The sequence below is a fragment of the Pogoniulus pusillus genome, chromosome 25 (assembly GCF_015220805.1).
Source record: "Pogoniulus pusillus isolate bPogPus1 chromosome 25, bPogPus1.pri, whole genome shotgun sequence".
NCBI lineage: Eukaryota > Metazoa > Chordata > Aves > Piciformes > Lybiidae > Pogoniulus > Pogoniulus pusillus.
Genome location: NC_087288.1, coordinates 4,102,687 through 4,123,143, shown reverse-complemented (window position 1 = coordinate 4,123,143; position 20,457 = coordinate 4,102,687). Strand labels below are relative to the sequence as shown.

Genomic DNA, 20,457 nt, shown 5'->3' with positions numbered 1-20,457 from the left:
TGCTGATGACACCAAGCTGTGTAGTGTGGCACTCACTGGAGGAAAGGGATGACATCCAGATTGATCTTGACAGGCTTGAGAAGTGGGCCACTATCAGATGCAGCAAGTTCAGCAAAATGCATCTGGGTTGGGCCAACCCCATGCACAAATACAGGCTGGGGGCAGGGGGTTGAGAGTAACCCTGAAGAAAGAGACTTGGAGGTATTGCTTGATGAGAAGCTCAACATAAGCCAGCAATGTGCTCTGGCAGCCCAGAAGGCAAATAATGTCCTGGGCTGCATCAAGAGGAGTGTGGCCAGCAGGTCAAGAGAGAGGATTCTGCCCCTTTACTGTGCCTCTGGTGAGACCCCAGCTTGAATACTGCATCCAGTTCTGAGGTCCCCATCATAAGAACAGAGAACTGTTGGAGCAAGTTCAGAGGAAGGCTGTCAAGGTGATCGAAACACCTCTGCCATGAGGATAGGCTAAGATACCTGAGGCTGTTCAGCTCAGAGGAGAGAAGGCTCTGGGGAGACCTTATAGCTGCATTTCAATATATGTAGGGGACCTACAGGAAGACTGGAAAGGGACTGTTTAGATGAGCTTGTAGTGACAGAATGAGGGACAACGTCTTGAAAGCAGAGCAGAGTACATTTACATTGGACGTTAGGAGAATATTCTCTACAATGAGAACAGTAAAATACTGGAACAGGTTGCCCAGGGATGTGGTTGAGGTCTCATCCCTGGAGATATTCAAGATCAGACTTGATATGGCCCAGGGCAGCCTGTTTACTGCAGGTGTGTTGGCCGAGATGACCTTTGAGGGTCCCTTCCAATCCAGTGCAATCTGTGAATCTCCATAGATCAGTTCCATCTCCAACAATTTCAGGATTCTAATTTTTCTCAGTTTTGGTTCTTTTAAAACAATGCAGTTCTTTTAAAATAGCTAAAGATTCATTATAACATGATGGAATAAGTTGCAGTAATCTGTCAGAAGAGGCAAAATTCCTCCCTTCACACTAATATTTTCATAAATCTAGAATAATACAATTGAAGAATATAAGTAGATATAATTAGGGTTAGACAAAGTTGAGTAACACACCCACCCAAGGCAAGTATTTAAAAAACCCAAAGATTCTGCTGAAAAGAAATGAGAACACTGAACATAACTCACCCACTCCATGAGACCGTGGTAACCTGATGTGGTCTGCATCTACCTTCTGAAGCTGAGGGGGATATTCTTTTCTGGAAAATGAATTAAATAGACAGTTGCTCTTTGGACAGACACCATTTTAATTTAGCCAGTTATACAGGAATTGAAATGTATCTGAAAGCTACAAGCAAATAGCTTCTGTTACATGTCATCTAAAAAGTATCACCAAAATGCCAGGAACAGCTACAGTAAAGCTCTTCGAATTGCTTCTGATCTAAATCCCCTTAGATAGTAATCAGTAGTTCAGAAGCCTCTCACTTTCAGACCCAAGGCTGAAGCCTGAAACTGCTCCTCATTCTCAAAGTACAAAAGTGATATGTTTAAAATTCAAAAGTAGATATAATTACTTTAATACTGAAGTAGATCACACAAATTCCACAACTTCAATAAGAAGAGAACATGCAAAACACAGGAAAGAGATCTGACATCAAGAAGTGTAGTGGTCAAACCCCAAAAAACCAGCACAGGAGAAGACAGAGTTCCTATATATCTGGTTTTAACAGGTAATCATTTTAAAATATGATAATATAATAATAATCAGTGGATACTGAAACTTTTGTTGGTCTGATCTGTGTAACAGACATATCACATTTTTTGTGCCTGTTAATGCAATATAAAGCACTGTACTAAGATCCTTTTGAGTCTTCAGAAAGTTATTTTCAGTTAACAAGTGTCAAATTGTGCTACTGCCCCAAACTGTGCTACCTAAAGCTTGCTGCAGCTCAGTCACTGTGGCAGTTCTCTCTCTCTGTTCTTATCCTGCTCTGCAGCTGCAGGCCACTGTTCCTGCTGCAACAGGAGATGGCCCACACCTGAAACACACGAGACCCTGCCAACAGCTTCAGCAGAAACTGGTTTTATTGGCTAAACCAGTACACTGGGCTGCAAATGGTCACACACATCCCATACTGCTACCTGTGATTACAAGGACATTACTCAACAGCAAGGGAGGGGTCAAAAATACAGCTGTGGGCAATACCATATCAAAATACCAGCTACATTTGGAGGATCCACTTGACTAAAAATTTGCTGTGGCTGAAGCCACAACCCTTCATAATGCATCCAGTAATAAAACCTTTGAATTTCCTGCATTTCTAAGCAGGATTTCTCAAGGTTTTCCCATATGTTATCATTAATTAACAGCTTGGAACAAGATCAAACTACAATGCCTTTTGAGATACTTCTTACCTAAATGCAAACACATTTTACAGTGTTGAGGGGCTGCAGTGTGAAGGAAAACTCAGGCAGAATGAAGGACTGAGAAACAAGTCACAGGACTTTACCTGAGTGCCCAGAAGCACATCACAGACAACAAAGTAATTAACTTGTTACTGGTTTTGTTAAATGTGTTCCTGAAATAATTCTGCCCCCCCCCCAAAATTCTATTTTAAATGCCTATATGCATAGAAACAGCCAAAATCAGAACCTCAACATGAATATTTGCTCATAAATTATGACTTTTTTGGAACACCCTTGCAAAAACAGAAATCAAATCACAAGGGATTACTTTCAAGGCAGAATCGGTGGAAATACAATGCAGAGCTCAAGCTAATCAATGGCATTATGAGCTCCATCAAAACGAATGATAGTGACATTCTAAAGGGCACAAAAAACCCTCTAACATCATTACACAAGTGAAAAACAAATTATGCTGTAAGGATGCATGAGCTGTTCTCTGCCACCTTGTGAATACCTTCCAGTAGTATTTCATAAGTGTAAGTCTTGCTTTGAACTAAGAAAAATGGTTTAAATGGCAAGGAGATGTTTTATATTTCAGAGAAACAATACTGAAACTATTTGACATTTCATCAAAAGCAATGAAAACAATGTGGTAGATTTAGAATGCTACAATTCTGTTCAAAAATTAGTTTGACAAATATAAGCTGTGGCTTTTTATTCTAAAAAGACAAAAAAATGATGGGTTAATATTACATTTTTTAAGATATTTACCTTTCTAAGGTGATAAATCTCCTTTCTGTATATTGCCAAATAATTTTTTCTGACCATAAATTGGAATACAGTAGTTTCATTTACCCATCTGAATTTTGTGTTATCAGCATAGACTCATTCTGATACTTACTAAAGGCCAGCAACTTGCACAAGGGCTAGCAGAAGAGCAGCATTTTCTTCTCTCAGAAGACTTTTACTCATGTGCTCACAAAGAATTAGTAATAACCAAGCCTAAACAGCTCAGCTGAGACTCCCCCAAAATAATTTAGCTTGGTGAGCAATTCAAGATCAGGTTTGAAGTTGCTTGGAGTTAGCAACATAAGTGAAGACCATTTTAAGGACTACCGAGTGGCAGATTTCATCTGAAAAAAAAAATGCTTTCTGGCAGACAGTGACAGCCTTCCCACAACAGGGCAACAACTTGGGAGAGCCTCCTACTAATTTCCTTTTCTGAAAAACCCAGCCACAGAGGCAGAACTCACCACCATCAAGTTTCTACAGAGGACAGAAGCAAGGCTTCCCCCTCAGCACAAGCTCTGTTGCCATCTGAACACCTACAGATAGATTGGTACCTTCTCCAGCAACGTACTTAATGCACTGAGCAGCTTCAGTGCATGAGTGCAGAAAGAATGGAAACTGTAGTGACTTTTTTCTCAACTGAACATGACACCTGGCTTAAAAAAGGACTATGTGGGGGGAAAAGTGATCTTATAAGAGACTAAAAACCATACAGCACCTCAAGTGTCTTCTTGCTGTTAGATCTTAACTTCAGCTAATAGTCTGCCATCTCATAAGGAGAGATGAAGCAGCTAAACAGATAAAGATGAAAAACTATCTGCATAATATACTGTGTCCAAGAGAAAAAACCTCAACAAATATTGATTGCTATTCTTACCTCCCTAGTAAATATTAAAAATCTATTTTTTTACCTGTTAGCTTTCCCAAAAGTGTTTATGAGCTTCAGATGTTGCTTAAAGAATAAGGCTCCATGCTAAGAAATCAAACCATTTTATAGATCTCATTTGTTGGAAGCACTCTTGATTTTAGTATCTTTAATTATGAGCAAAGTAGATCAGCATTTGATAAAAGCAACCTCAAGGCATTGCACAACATCAAACATCAAAACATTAATTAAGAAAAATCAAGCTCTTCCTGCAAGAAAGATGACAAAAATAGCAAGGCAATCTGGACTGTGAAGAGTCCTGAACTTTTCACACATCTTAAAGGCTTTATAAATGGCACAGCATTCTTGACTGAGCATGCCTTGTCCTGACACAATGGTGTCACTGATTTAGTATTTCCAGCACACATTCAAGATTATTGCCATACTCCTTTGCTGGTGGAACTGGATCTCAGCATCTACTCTGCGTCCTGGTAGACATCTGGGACACCCTTCAGCACAAAGTGAAGTTGTCAGAGTAAAATTTCTTTAAAGGGAAAAAAAGAGGGGGATACCTGATGGAAGGGGACACAACAGAGAGAGAGAACAGACATATGGATGGGACAGGAACAGCAATTTCCATCTATGCCAGGAAGAAATAAACATCTGGATCTAAGAACTGTAGGATCTGGTATGAAGCATATAAAAAATACCACATGTATGCAAGTCTGCAGCAGCTCTTGGCTGAGGAGATGTGTCAAAAGCACAGCCTGGCTCATTGAGAGGCTGCCTCATTCAGGTTTTCCTCGCTCTGTCTCTGTTCACACTACTTGGAGGCACCACCACCAGGCAAGGCTCTGTTGCTTCCAACATCATTACACAAAAATAGAGGAAAGCATGGTAAGATAAGAAGCACTAAGCTGCTGAGGGGAGATTTAACTTCGGTGTATCTTGCAGGAAAAGCTGGCAAAAGACAAAGGCTGAAAGAGACAAGCAACAACACAAGGAGCTGGGTTTTTAATATGCAGGTCAGTAGCCCCATTTGGCCCACAAAGTCAGGAGTTGCAGCTGCACTTACCAGGATGTTAATTATTAAAACTAAATTAAGCAGCTCCTACCTAAATCATCTTTCCCTGCTAGGAAAGCAACAAAAAGCAGGGAAGGAAAAAAGAACATACCCAGTAATACTGGATTAAGAAGCAGCAGGTGTCCCCACAGGAAAATTAAGATCACCAGCATGCAACCCTGCCCTAGTCTTGTATCTTTTCCAGTGCCAGATTAAAACTACTAATAGCTGAATGGTTAACTAATAACATAAGTGTAGCACAAAATAAAACAGGGCAGACACACAAGAACTGAAAGCCCAAGCAGTGAGAGGATGATCAAATCCCATCTTAGAGGGCAAAAGCTAGCTGGTAGGTAGCTGTTTGATATTTTAAGAAGTAACAAAGGGAATAAAACCATTTTTACCCTACTGAATTTGAATTAAATCTAGAAAAATGATGAATTGAGGAAGAAGAGATCTATACTAGATGTTGGTGTTTTCATGATTGATTAAACATCATATATACTGTTCAACAATAAAAAAAGACCCATAAATAATTCAATATGATAACAAAAATATAGTGCCAAAAATAATCTACACAGACAGGATATTTCTGAAAACTCAATAAATTCTTTGCTGGCAACAAAATATTTCCAGTAACAAAAAATTAAGCTCTGTATGGTAAGAAAAACAACGTGTATAGAATTTCATAATGGTAACAAAATATTAACAGCAGCAAACCAGATGCAAAGTGACTGAGAAACGAGCCTGAAATGAGCAATGTAAAACCAGTGTTGCCTGGGTTTGCTACACATTTTGTGTTAATTGCTTTAACACACACTTGGTGAACAGAATGTACACAGTGATGCAGGAACAACCTTTAATGCTATTAGAACCAAGCTGAGATGACAGAATGAAAGCTGTTAAACACCCTACCAAGACATGCTGCAGAACATATTCATTACACAGTCTGCTGCTCTACAAGAAGAATTAGTAGGGAATTCTGAAAAACTCACTTTCTCTGGAATTTATCTATTTTCTCACTGGCTATATAAATAGATAACTCAGCAGTGGAAATGTACTCAAGGTTCACATTAACGTTATTTAGAGATGGATGTAAAGGTCCTTTTCCTTTGGTAGAAGTGAACCACAAAACCAGAACAAAACTCATCAACCCCCCTGATACATCAGCAGATATAGTTGACAGGATTGAATATTGTTTAGACAGAGCTGATAAAGAAATCACTGAGTCAATTTTCTTAATGCTCATTGCCATGCTCATTTCATCAACTTACCTTTCCTTTCGGTCCAGATTGCTTAAAATATGAAAAAAGAAAAGATACCATAAGATGCAAAGCCTCACATGTGTTGCACATCACTACAGTCAAAAGTTATTACATACAAACTGTCACAGTTCCACTGCCTCTTGCATTCACTGGACTCGTTTTCAAATGAGCATTATCGTTTTTCACAGCATTTTTATAATAGTAATCATAAAGGCACACACAAAAAAATGTTGCTTTACAAACAGTAAGGGTCAGTGGTTTACACACTCATCTCTCTTGTCCCTTTTTCAGTGAGTAAAATCTGATTCATTCTCAACTCAGCCTGGTCATCTCGCTCAATTCACTGCAATGTAGTGCCTGAACATGATAGAAACCTAACAGATCAATTAAGGTTAAGCTTCATTTCCAATCCTTCTCTGCCATGCAAAAGATGACAAAACAAACTTACATGACAACCTGTTTCTGCAATTAGTCAGAAAATATTTAAGGTTTTAAACAGAGATAAAAGGAAATGTAGAAAGCAACACTTAAAAGTATTTAAGTGATCACATGCAATTGGCTACTAGATGGAGAAAAATAAGCACAAGCAAGCAGCCTCCCTCCTCTTCAATATTTGGCTAGAAAGAATCTCCAAAAATACCTAAGAATTAAGGTCATTAGTTTCAGGATTGTCTCTTGCAACACCAGTGTGTAGCTGGTGCTCACAACACAGGTCTTTTATACACCATGACTCATATAAAAATAGATGTAAGCACAGCATGAAATCAACTTGAAACAGTATCTTTACCCCTCCTCTTCAAAATCTGCAATATGGAATGCTGGAAGCTTTTAATCTAGGAGGATGTTTCTCCCAAATATCAAAAGCCTAATGAGCTTCTGTAGTATTACACTAACATTGTTCTAAAACAAATTCAAACTCTTTCCAATTCTAGCATCTAAAGGGAGTAATGATATTACAGAGGAACACAAACTCATTCTTGCTCACATTCACAAGACTAGAGCAAACTCTCTAGCTCTGTTACCCAGAGCAATGGCAAGATCAAAAGTAAACCAAGTAAGAAGGTGATCCTGATAACCCTAGAGAATGCAGAATGAAAACGTATCCATTTTCCATAGTGCTGTGGGAAAACAGTAAGAGGAATTCAAAACTGAATGTGACCACTGCAATTTAGACTGGAGTGGGGGGGGTAACTGAAAACAATGAACACTGGGTTTTGTGCTCGTCACATGAGAAGCAGGTTCAAAACATGCCCACATGGAGCCATAATCAGTATCTCTGTATCCTTTGCACAGTTAATATGTAATCTGGATCAAGAAGCAGACAGTTACAATGTTAAGATGTGTAAATTTTCATCTAAAAGAAACTTAAAGGCAAGAAAAACTTTCTAGGATGCCAGAAGCTGTACACTTGTTACATCAGATGCCTCATTCGAGGTGTCATGGAATCATTTGGGTTGGAAAAGCCCTTCAAGATGGTTTGAGTCCAACTGTAAACCTAACACTACCAAGTCCACCAAACCTCATATTAACATAATGAAAGTAAAAATTCTTTTAAATGCATATCTCAGCAATATTAAGGAAGGAGAATTCTGGACAGATCAGGAACTATAATGAGCAGAGACCTTACAAATTGCTTCATATAGCTTATGCATAACACCAGTTAGACCTGCCATACACAGGGTACCCCAAAGCTAAGTCTTAGAGAGCAATCACTCAAATCACAGGAAGTAGAACTGTGTGCCCATTAAATAGCAAAAAGCAAAATATTTAGCAATGCCCATGCTAGTCTAAGTTGTAGCTGAAAATCTGTAGTAGCAGAAGTGAAGAAATTTTAATTTCACCCTCAGATTTCACTGGGGGGAAAAAAATAATCAAAATATTATTTTTAAATGCTAAACTTGACTCTCCTGGAAGCTCCCATTTTAAATAGGAGTGAAACAAATACTCAGCTAGAATTTAGATTTAAATACAGGTGGAAAAAGGTTGGAGAAGAAAATAAGCTCACATCACAAGCTTCCAGTTCAATCTGATAGAGATTACAACCGAGTTTCATAATCAGCTGGCACCATGTCACATCATCCTCACCCAAACAACGTGGTATAAATAACAGAATCTGGAATGCCAGTTCCAGAGACTCAACAGAAGTGATTTAGTGATTGTTTTTTTGTTGTTAGCCCTTTAATAATCCACTAGAGACTTAAGAACAATGTTAGGTTATTTGCAACTATTCTGCCCATGTTGTTACTGCTCCCTGTGCCATAAAACCATTTCCAAAGGCAAACAATGTAAAACAACATCATTTTGTGCTGCCTGTATCTCAATCTAGGGGAAAAACACAAGACATTAGAACTCAATTTCTGTGCTACCAGCTTTTGTCATGATATATAGGTGGAATTTTACTCTTGGTTTGTCATTCACATGCTATGCATATATTTCTTTCTGACAAGACATTGTCAGAATTTACTTTCCAACTCAACTGTTATCTAATGTCAGCAAAAAAATAAAATAAAATAAAAGGCATTACAATAAGTCCCAAACTAAAAATATATGACCAAAAAAATTTACCCACTTTAGATGCACTGGAATTTTTGTATTATTAACAGTTTTCTAGTCACATTTTAGCTATCTTTTTCCTAACAACACTGTCTTCTCATTCATAAACCTACATTTTCCATATCAAGAAACCTTGACATCCCCCTTCTTTTTTAAGTAAAAGTATATGACAAGAGGCCCCCTTCTATTAATTTCCAATCCTCCAACTCAGATTCAGAAGCTTTTTAAAATTACTCAGTTGAGTCACCTGGCAAAAGACACTGGAATGAAAAATCCTTTTCATGGTTCCTCTGCAAAGCTCTCCCTCAGTCAATGAGATCATGCTGGCATCCTCCAGCAGCAAAACACAGCTTGGAATTGCTATGACTGCATCCTGTCTTTGAAACTCCTAAAATATTCTTAGCATAGGAGTTAATTGTCTGCTGTTAATGTCAATGAACTACACCAACAACCCTAAAGAAAAGCTATTTAGAAGCATTCAAGATGACTACTATCCAATTACTTCATGCAATATTTAGCCTGCCTGTATTATGCATTAGTTTTCTTTCTGCATATCAGACCTAAGAAGTCACTGCTGGGTTGTTTTTTTCCCACATTAAACTGTAGCCTAATAAAGGAGCAAGTCACATAGGTGAGAAAGGCAAGTAGCTAAGTCTAACATCCTCTCAAGATTAGGAGTCTCTGGAGAAGAGTCCCTTGCATGCTGAAGAAGCCTGCAGCACTTACCTAGGTAAGATGAATGCATGTTCACTGCCTGTTTCAAAGAACATTCTTACAACAAAGCTTAACCAAGTACACTAATATAATTAAGGTCAACATCCAGAGATCCAAGAAACAGAACTCTCACACAATTTTTTACAAGTCATTGTAATTAGCACTGCAGATCAAGATTTTATCCATTAGAACTACAGAAGAGAAGTGGAAGTTAAGGGCACAAACACTTAAAAGATGTTCTACGCTTTCCTCAATGGAACACTAACCAAAAATACTTCAAATAGGGCTGCATGTAAGAAGAAAAGAGCACAAGTGGTTCAGCCTAAATAACACTGATAATATAAACCTCATTTTTTAGTTTAATCTGTGAGAAAAGATCTGCCAATCCTTCTTAGTCATCCCTGTTTTGCAATGACAGGATGTAAAAAGAAGGGAGATGTCGACTACTGCATCCTCTATTACTAAAGGAGAAGGATGTGCCCATGCTACTTTCCATCTACAGACAGTACTAGAGTTTGAAATGGAAAGAGGTAACAATGGTGTAGGTCCTGAGGGACAGCGTTGCAAAACCCATTATTTAGTCTCTTTCTTCAATGATAAACTACCCTAACACATGTTTGGATCACATCATCCATTAACATTACTATATGGGCTTTGTTCCTCTGAAGGTAGCAAATGAAAGTGAGGGAAGTGGGATGAAAAAGAGGATGATGTCTATGGATGTTCCCACCACACTAGAAAAACCTGCACTAAAAAACAGAGAACAGGGACAGAAGAAAGAGGCTACAAAATGCTGACAGGATAAAGCACTCATGGGCTGGTAGAAATAAATGAAGTCAAGAGCTCTGAATGGACTCATTTTGTAAGGAAATTCCTTAAAGCAATGCTTAGCTTAAGTTTGTGACACACACTGGCAGTGAAAGGTCTGTTAAAAAGAAATTAACATCAGCCCTGCAATTTTATAGAGGTGTGATGTAGTTCCAAGCTTTCAAAACTCAACGTAGCTGAGTAAGAGTCTCCAGTTTCCAGCTGTCCATTCTAATAATTATTGATATAAGTACAAAACTTTGCTTCTGTGCAATGTCTCTGTTTATGTTGTATGCTGTGTTTACAGACTACATAGGATCAACAGATGTAGAAGTTTATCTTTCCGTGGATTCTATTCCAAGCTGGAGTTTCTGTGAGTTAGTATTTGGTGATCATGTCAATTGTGTGAATTTCTATTGCATGCTATGCTCATCTCTAAATATTTTCTGAATGTTTTCACATTATTAAATGTTCACATTTAAAGCACAGTGTGCTTCAAAATTAGTCACCTCTGAGATTATACAACCATAAGCCCTAAATGGCAACTTCTGTAGAACTTTACTAATTAAGATCAAAGCTCATGATTGAGAATGTACCATGGAATGACTTCTTTTTCCTGAAAACACTTCATAGCATAAGTAAGCCCATTAAATACAAAACTGTTTTCAGTTGGGACATCTGGAGTAGCAAAGAGAGGCTTACCTTTGGGCTGCTGTTTTTACTACTGCTGTCTGCGCGTGTGCATGGTGAAAACGCCTCCCGTGAACCACAGTTACAGGACAAGACATATTCTGAGTGTTTTCACTACAAACAGACAGAAGAATGGTTTAGGGCAAGACTCCAGTGGGTTTTTACATATTCTTAGCTAAAAGTTGTGTTGTCCTGCTTTGACAGTAACAGCCACACAGGGCCAACAATCAATAATGTGTTTCTGACTCAATCATACAGCTTGTTAGGATGCTCTGACAGGCATAAAGACATTCAGTCTCAAACAAAGTAGATGACATTTTACTTTTACCCTGGAATATAGAGGATTTATATATATATATACACATTATTTTTTCATTTTGTCACCATTCAAAACACTGTGAAGCAGCTTTCCTTCATTCAACCCCATCACTGCAAAATGCAGCTTTTTTTTTAATGCATTACAACCATTTGTCCACTTGCTGCTTTTTTGATGCTTTAATCTCTCTACTGGTGAGATTTTTTTACCCCTGACTTCTCTCCCAGAAGTTGAGAACAGGATTATAGAATCATAGATTAGTTTGGGTTGGAAGGGGCCTCCAAAGGTTATCCAGGCCAACCCTCACTGCAGTCAGCAGGGGCATCCTCAACTAGATCAGGCTGTCCAGAGCCCTGCCAAGCCACACCTTGAATACCTCAAGGGATGAGGCACCAACCACCAGAAGTTTAATATATTACTCCTTTGAAGATCATTATACTCTAATAATTATTCTGCACACTTCTGTGACAGACAACATAAAACTACATTTGCAATGTTAACAAAACATGCACCTTTTACCAGACAGCATGTTGAGAATAAAAAATGTTTCAAATTATGGGGGGAAAAAAAACTACACAAATCCCTGTTAAATTGCTTGGGGAAATTAACTGCACTAAACCAAAATGAAATTGATTAAAAATATTTCTCAGGCATATTGTAAAAAAAAAATACTAATTCCTCCTGCCATCTGTGCTGCTATGAACAATGAAAAAAAATAAACCATCAAAATTCCCCAAAGACTTGACAACAAATTCCTAATTCTTTTACATTCCCTCAAAAGGTGAAAAGTGGGCAAACTCCAGCTTCCTTTTTAAATGTCTTTCATTTCAGCACTATGAACCCTTACACTGAGTATCCTAAATCAGTATTAGAAGCTTTCCAAGGTTTTTTTTTGCCCCCAGACTGATTATAGCAACCATGAACATAACAAGCCCTACCAAATGCCAATTAAGTGGTAGAAGTCTCTTTTCTAGAACACAAAGTCTAGAAATGTCACAAATGTTCTGAACAGTTCAACTCCTCAAAACTAATCTAACATTCAATCACAGATCTCTTGAAAGGTAAACACACTCATCCCACATGCTTCCGAACCAAGACTGTGCAACTCCAGCTGGTCAGTCATCATCCAGACTGATTTACAGCCAACCTTCTGTTTAATGTTGTCACTGAGAAATAAAAAGCTGACAGCTACTTGCCCTAAATACTTTAGGGTGTCTCAAATCACTTGCTCTTCTCACTTGCTCCCTGGGATAGGACAAGGAACAATGGGCGTAAGTTGCAGCAAAAGAGGTTCTGCCTCAATACAAGGGGAAATTTCTTTACTGTAAGGGTCACAGAGCACTGGAATAGGCTTCCCAGAGAGGTTGTGGAGTCTCCTTCTCTGGAGACTTTCAAGGCCTGTCTGGATGTGCTCCTCTGTGATCTGTGTTAGTATTGTCCTACTCTGGCAGGGGAGTTGGACTCGATCTCCTTGGGTCCCTTCCAGCCCCTAATATCCTGTGATCCTGTGAAATCCTCTCTGACTTTCAGTTTACTATGTTTGAATGAGACACTAGAAAGCATAGAGTGCAGGAAGGCTCTTTCAAATACTCAAGACTTAAGGAGTTTAAACAAACAAGGCAGTCTGCAAACACACCCAATCTCATGTTTTATAATTTTAACTGTTGAATCTGAGCTTTGCCAGACTGTCATTATGGTGAAACCCTAAATCTTGGGTCCTTGTAGCACAAGGAATTGTTGAATAGTGCTTCCACTTTCTGCCTCACACTCAAGTAGTGGAAAAACTCCAGTAGGTGCTGGAATAGAATACTGCAGCTTGCTGGGAGCCTAGATTCGAGTCAAAGCAGACTGTTCTAGATGGCACACCTAAAAGGTTCATATGGCATCAGATATGCTTCCAAGTAGGACAGTTGTAAAATACAGCCTGCTCTGTAATTCTGTTCTTTGAATAGAACAAGCCCTCTGAAGACAGAATTACCAGAACATTTAATCATGGAGTTCTAGCAAATCACAAAATGGACACATGTGAGCTGAAACCTGGGCTTCTGAGTTTCAGCAGTTTCAAGGAAAGGAGCATACAACACTAAAAGCAGCTCCTTGGAAAAGAACTTAAAACACATTAATGATATGTGTCTCCTTGACATGATCTGAGAAGACACAGAATGATTTGAAGTCTAAGCTCTGATGGAAACAAGGTTACACTAACACATTCTGTCAGCTGATCCTAGGAAATTCTTAACACCATAGGTACAAAAAACAAAGCACAGAGGAATCTTGCACTGGGTGAAAGGATGGATCTAGAGTGATGGAAGCATGAAATTTCAGGGACATACGACTCAGCTACAGCCTACATTCATTTTGCTGTTCATCAAGTAACTTGTTTTGACTAAGAAGTGCCCACCATCCCCAACAAAAACCAGGCAAACACCACACACAAAAAAATCTAAACCAGACTTCATAATGTGAGGTATTTTGATACAACTTACTGAAATCTAGCAAAGATAAATGGAATTTCAGTATGATCTCAGGAACATATAAATAAAACAATAAAACTGTCAGGGTTAAGCTAGAGCTTGATACCTGATTTGCTCACTCAGATAACAGTTGGTAACTATTTCACTGGCTTACATTTTTGTACATGCAAGTGGAGATGTACAGGGAAACACTCTTCTCACTGTCCTTGAATATCCTTTCTTATTATCAATCACTTCCTGAATGTTAAGTCATATTGTATTACAGTATTACTAATTCGAGTCAAGTCCCACTGATCTGAAGTGCTTTTAATCCCTATTCAGCAGACAGGGTCGAAAAACCTTCAACTTAGTGATAAAAATCACCATGAATAGCTTCAGAGTCTCAAGTATCTGATCTTCTCATGCTTAAACCAGCAGCTTAACTCCCTACTATCAATCTTCAAAAGTTTCTCTAGTTGAAGAGTCCTAATACTGAAAGGGTAGCTACTTTGTGACACATGCCAAAGCAAACACCAGTGCTCATGACAGGACCTGTTGGGATAGATCACAACTTTTTAAGGAATGTGGGGATTCTGTGATGAAGGTATTATCTAAGGTATAACAACAAGGTAATTGCTGACAGCACAATCCCACTGCCATGCTAGCTTAGTGACCACAATCCAAAACATAGTTAAGTACCATTGATAGTATGAGTTTCTATCCAATATCAGGTGTTGGCAGCAGTCACACCAACCTACACACATCCATTATTCTCAACTAAATTCCTTCATTAATGACAGCTTAATAAGGAGGTGGATATTTCTCCATTTATATTTGGCATGTAGCTACTTCTAGACTGCACTTCAGATGAAACACTCCGAGACAGCTAAATGAATGTATGACTTTTTATTATACACTAAAGAAATCAGTCTGTTCCAAGCTAGGGACAGTATTAACAAGCAAGTAAAGCACTGAATACTTAAACACTGCTCCTGTCAGCTCTAAATGCAAGTGGCAATCTCAAGCTATCATGTAGGAGTGACTCATCAATCTGTGACTCCTCAATCAAATTATGTCTTTCAATAAGGAAAGGAGAAAATGCACCCTGCGTTAATCTTGGCAATTCTGAGATTCAGACAATGGTTTTGGTTGGAAGGGACCTTGAAGATCACCTAGTTCCAACCACTCTGGCATGGGCAGGGACACCCACCACTAGACTGAATTGCTCAAGGCCTCTTTAACCCTGGTCTTGAACATCTCAAGGTAGTGGGCATGCCTGACCTTCCTGGGCAGCTCACAGTCATGGAAAAAAGACATTCCTCACGGGGATGTTAGAAATAACGTTCCACCTCCTAGCAATGGACAGGGGAAACAAAAACACACATAAACAACACTGATAGGATACTGACCAGTATGCCAGTGAATGCTCTAACTCTCTTTTAACATTCTGTTATTTTTTTAACATGGTATTTCACATTTTGGAAGACCTTAACAATCGAGTTTTCTATCCCTGATTCTTTAAATGCACAGCAAATAATGCAAATGTACTGCAAGTTCTGTTCAATTAGCTTGACCTACATCAATGATCAAGTAGGTTAAGTAAATAGAAATGGAATACCTCAGTTTCTTGCTATTCCCCATCATGTTGAGGCCGATTGCATTGCCTTTAAAAAGTCTCAAGCTGCCAGTTTTGCCTCGCCTCGTGTAGGATTTTATGGACTCACCACTGGTGCCGACAGCTCCAGGCCGACAACGAAGTGACTGGAACAGCAGAATTCACAAATGTTAAAGTACTTGTACAAAAGGCAAAAAGGAAAAGTTTATTACAAATGATGCATATAACTCTTAATTTGGCTTCATAGTCAGACTGCTCTGGTACCAAATTTCATGGAAAATACACTCTATTTACGCTGTTACTCATCAGGGAACTTTTACTAAACAAAACATGGATATTTCAAAGTACTACGAAGCATCTGGCAGCTGTAAGCTATTTTAGTAGACAGAAAAAAACTCCACAAAAAGCCTAAGTTTTGCCTATCAATCTTCTCCTTTTATATATACATGCACATACAGACCTAATAGCAGCCTTACAGTACCTGAAGAGGGCCTCTGAGAAGGATACAGAGGGACTGCCTGTGGTGAAAGATGAAGGCAATGGTTTCAAGCTAGAGAAGAGCAGATTTGTACTGGATGTTAGGAACAAGTTCTTTACTATGAGGCTGGTGGAACACTGGAACAGGTTGTCCAGGGAGGTAGTTGGGATCCCATCCCTGGAGATAGCAAAGTGAAGCTCGACAGGGCTGTGGGCAACCTGATCTAGTTGAGGATGCCTCTGCTGACTGCAGAGGGGGTTGGACCTTCAGAGGTCAGTTTCAACCCAGACCTTTCTAAGAGTCTGTAATATGAATGCACACAAAGTTTGGGATCTGACAGTAAACAGTCATGGGATACAACAATTATTAATTTTAATTTAAAAATATCATCCTATTAATGACAATTGTCTAATACTAAAACTAGTCATTCACAGAATCATCGAATGGTAGGGGTTGGAAGGAACCTTTGGAGATTCAGTCCAATTCTCCTGCCAAAGCAGAATCAGCCAGGGCAGGCCACACAGGAAGCATCCAGGTGGGTGTTGAAAGTCTCCAGAGAATGAGACACCACAATCTCTCTGGGCAGCCTGTTCCAGGGCTCTGTCACCCTCACAGCAAAGAAGCCTCTCCTCATGTTGAAGTGGAACTTTGTGTGTTCCAGCTTATATTTATTCTTACTTGTCCTATTACTGGGCACCATGGAAATGAGCCTGGATCTTCATCTTGACTCCTAACACTTAGATATTTACAGCCATTAGTAAGATTCCCTCTCAGCCCTCTCAAGACTAAACAGCCCCAGATATCTGTTTCTCTTCCTCGGAGAGATGTTAAGTCTCTTAATTGCCCTCATGGCTCTCTGTTGGACTCTACAAACCAAGATGTAGAAGAGGCTCAAGAATATCGAGGGTAGACAGAAAGGCAGCTTGATGCAAACTTTCATTTTCTAACACCCTAAGTGTTTAAGAACACAGCAAGCTTTAAAGATACACTTTCTCCACAAGACACACAGAACTCACCTTTCTTTCTTCACTAGGACTGAAAGGGCCATCACTGTCATCTATGCTGAGCAGGTTTGCCTCACTAGACAGGTGTGAGAGAGAAAAACAGACAGATTGTAATGCAGCAGAGCATCAGCAAAACATTTTGAAGATACTCAGGGCTTTTTCCCTTGCCTCTTTAAATTTAAAATGTACCATATATACATATCCTTAAAGCAACAGAAACATAAAAAGGATAATATAGTGATTTGGATGTATTATGTGAACCTAAAGTGTACATCAAATTATTTCATGAAAGGCAAAATTATTTCATGAAAGGCAAAATTATTTCATGAAAGGCAAAATAAAAGGAGGTTACTACTTCAAAACAGCATACTACTGAACCTTTACTATGGTATTACTGACAAGATGTAAGACACACTACAATCTTATGCAGAAATTGAGTAGAATAGTAAATTAACTTGTGAAATACACTCTTACTTTGTCCATGCATATCGATATTCATGTCTTTTAAAACCACAAGCTTCACAGTGCTTTGGGAGAACTACTTAAGTATGATTAGACTTTATCCCACAGCAACTACTGCCAAAATATGCCTTCCTAAAACCAGCATGTTCAGTTTGGTTCAGCTAGTCCTAAACATGTGTTTCTTTAGTACTTGTATCTGTAATCTTCAACCATTGTAATGGGGAAGAAGGTACAAAGAAAGAAACCCACCCAAACACTACTTTTTTTTCAGTAGAAGGCAATTATCTCCAAATAATCTTAAGTATTCAAATTAAAACCTCAACCAGACATTTGATACTGATAAAAACTAGATTAAGCTAAAGCATTCTTGCTTCCAGGAGAAGTCACCTACAGATAATCCCCTCTTATCAGTCCTGATAATGTTTCTCCTCCTTGCTGCATCAAAATTATACAACTTTTAGCAAACTTGTAATTGCATGGCTTTGGGGGGGGTGTTAATTAAGATCATTCAGGGAGAAATTACTTAAGAATAGCAGCAGTTCCCAGGATATATCTTGAGAAGAGAAACAATGAGGGAGGTGAAGGTAGAAACTGTTTTTCAGTGCACTGCAAGACCCCTAGAGATCATCTATCCCAACTCCTCTGCTGCAAGAAGGGACATCTCCAACTAGATCAGGTTGCTCAGAGCCCCATCAAGACTGACCTCAAATGTCTCTAGGGATGGGACCTAAGCACTTAGTCCATGCCAAGAGACACCTTGATGTTACAATTTATCCCTTCAGCTTTCGAGAAGTACACACTCTGGAACTTGAAGAGATAAGAATGTGCTGCAGCTGGTTTTGATAGGAGATGTACATACAAACACTTAGCCAATGGCACTGCTGTATTTTCTTTCTGTTTACAGACCACAACAATTCTAGATGCTTAGTGCTAGAACAAACAGTGCAGTGGATCACTGTTCATTTCCAATGTAAAGTGTCACAAAGACTGAAGAATCACAGAACAGCTTGAAATGGAAGGGACCTTAAAGATCATGCAGTTCCAATCTCCTGCCATGAGCTCTGACACTACCTACTAGACCAGGCTGCTTCAGAGCTTCATCCAATCTGATATTAAACACTATCAGAGTGTCCACAATTTCTCTGGGCAACCTATCCCAGTGTCTCAACACTCTCACAGTAAAGAACTTCTTCCTAATGTTCAAACAAACTCCACACTGCTCTAGTGCTCCACACCACTGATAGCCCCCCATCTTATCACTACCATAAAGTCGTACTTCTGCATTGACTATCCATGGATAATAACATCTAAACTACAACATTTTTTTTAAACTCTCTTTCAAGGTGGATTGTTCCACCAAGGAAGGCTTACTAAGCTTTCTCAGCCTTTCCTCAGAAGACAAAGAGTTCAACGGCATCAGAAAAGTTCCAGATTCTGAGGAATAAAAACCACTGCAGCACAGACTTGAACAGCAACCTACAGTGCCCACAGCTCCTGGTATTCACTTACCGTGTTAGCCTAGCCAGATTGTTAGAAGGCTACGAGATTCTTCACAAACTAAAGCCTTAAGGGGTAGTAATGGGACATCAAGCTTAAAAGGAGGCAGAGCCTTGTGAGAGGAAGAGATAACAAATGGACAGCTAAAGCTGTATCCTTCTTTGGTAATTACAACGTGAATACTCCAAGGTATTGTTAACAAAGATTCCAGATTTCACAACATAGGAGTGGGAGGCTGTGTCACACTCGGGTAAGCACCAGGTGGTCCCAAAAGATAAGAGCATCGAGATAAGGGAATGGCAAACTTCTACCTTCATATGTAAAGTTAAGAGTGAGGAAATCAGTGCATTACTTCCTTACTAGTTTGCATGTAACACTCAGCTTATGCATCGGTGCGTTAGCTCCTTTACATCACAGGACTGTAATAAGCTTGGTGCCTTTTCTCTTTGCGTGCATTGGACTTCACACATTGGCTGGAGAAGCCATTTTTGGAACAAGAAGATAATTTCACCTCTAGACGTGTGTTCCTTCTTCAGCTTCAGCACACACAGACTCAGGACTATTTTGAAAGTGCCCGTTTAGAGAGGCTCTACTCCGAGGGCTTCAAGTTGCCACAATACTTGCTACCATTTGAACAACGGTGTTTGGAGGGGTGAAAGAGAAAGGTACACTGGAAATTAACAAAACACTGAAATCACTCCTTAAATCAAACTGAACAAGAATAACTTGATGCAACTAAGATAGCAGGACTAGAAAAAATACTTGGGAATTGGATGTTTCTCAAGAACCAACATTTTCAGATTTTAGGGCATGTCAAGTATATGCATCAGTACCAGAAAGGCTTTTTTTCCTTTCAGAGTAGAACACATAGCAACTGAGCAATGTCTGTTTGCTCACGTATCACATGCTTACAGTTGCCTGATTAAAAGATGCGATTTATACAGACAAGAAAAAAACCCACAACACTACAGCACACTCCCACATACCAGACAATGACATTTCAACACTGCTGAAATGAAGCCTCAGTGGTCTTACCGGGAGGAAAGCATCCCTCCACACTTTGTCACTTTTAGTCAGGCAACAAAAATCTTCACACTAGAACAAAAAATTCTAATAGTTCAGGTGATGTATTATAACAAATTAAGGTATTCATTAAAAAAATAAGTAATTTAGATAAGCAGAGCTCTTTCCAAAGGGGAACTCATAATTCTGCATTCAAACTTAGACATTAAGAACAAAACCCAGAACTCTTTAGTCATCTCTCATCACTTATCATTTATTCAATGTTTTAAAACATGAAGAAGTGTCCAATATACCTCGGGTTAATAGACCATGTTTTTATTACTATCTACAAGCAGCCCAAACTGAAATCCTCTGCCATCTGATCACTCCAATGAGCTGCAATCACAGGTCTATCCATTACCAACTGATCCAGTCACGTTTCAAATGGAATTAGAATTTCTGAAAACTGTCACATACAAAACCAGGAGAATGACCACCCCTGGCTGCACACTT

The 20,457-nt window shown here is 39.0% G+C and overlaps 1 protein-coding gene across 4 annotated transcripts in view; it reads right to left on the bottom strand.

Moving 5' to 3' along the window:
• The window catches only part of SENP6 (SUMO specific peptidase 6), a 77,792-nt gene that overhangs the window by 35,220 nt on the left and 22,115 nt on the right, over positions 1 to 20,457 (bottom strand). For 2 of the 4 annotated variants that reach the window (XM_064164230.1, XM_064164232.1), the window contains exons 3-7: positions 16,996 to 17,059; positions 15,505 to 15,647; positions 11,130 to 11,231; positions 6,363 to 6,383; positions 1,154 to 1,224 (exon numbers count right to left, since the gene is read on the bottom strand). In XM_064164230.1, coding sequence (XP_064020300.1) covers positions 1,154 to 1,224; positions 6,363 to 6,383; positions 11,130 to 11,231; positions 15,505 to 15,647; positions 16,996 to 17,059 — 401 coding nt within the window. The remainder of the gene's footprint in view (positions 1 to 1,153; positions 1,225 to 6,362; positions 6,384 to 11,129; positions 11,232 to 15,504; positions 15,648 to 16,995; positions 17,060 to 20,457) is intronic. The other 2 variants (XM_064164231.1, XM_064164233.1) reach the window with 1 other exon arrangement.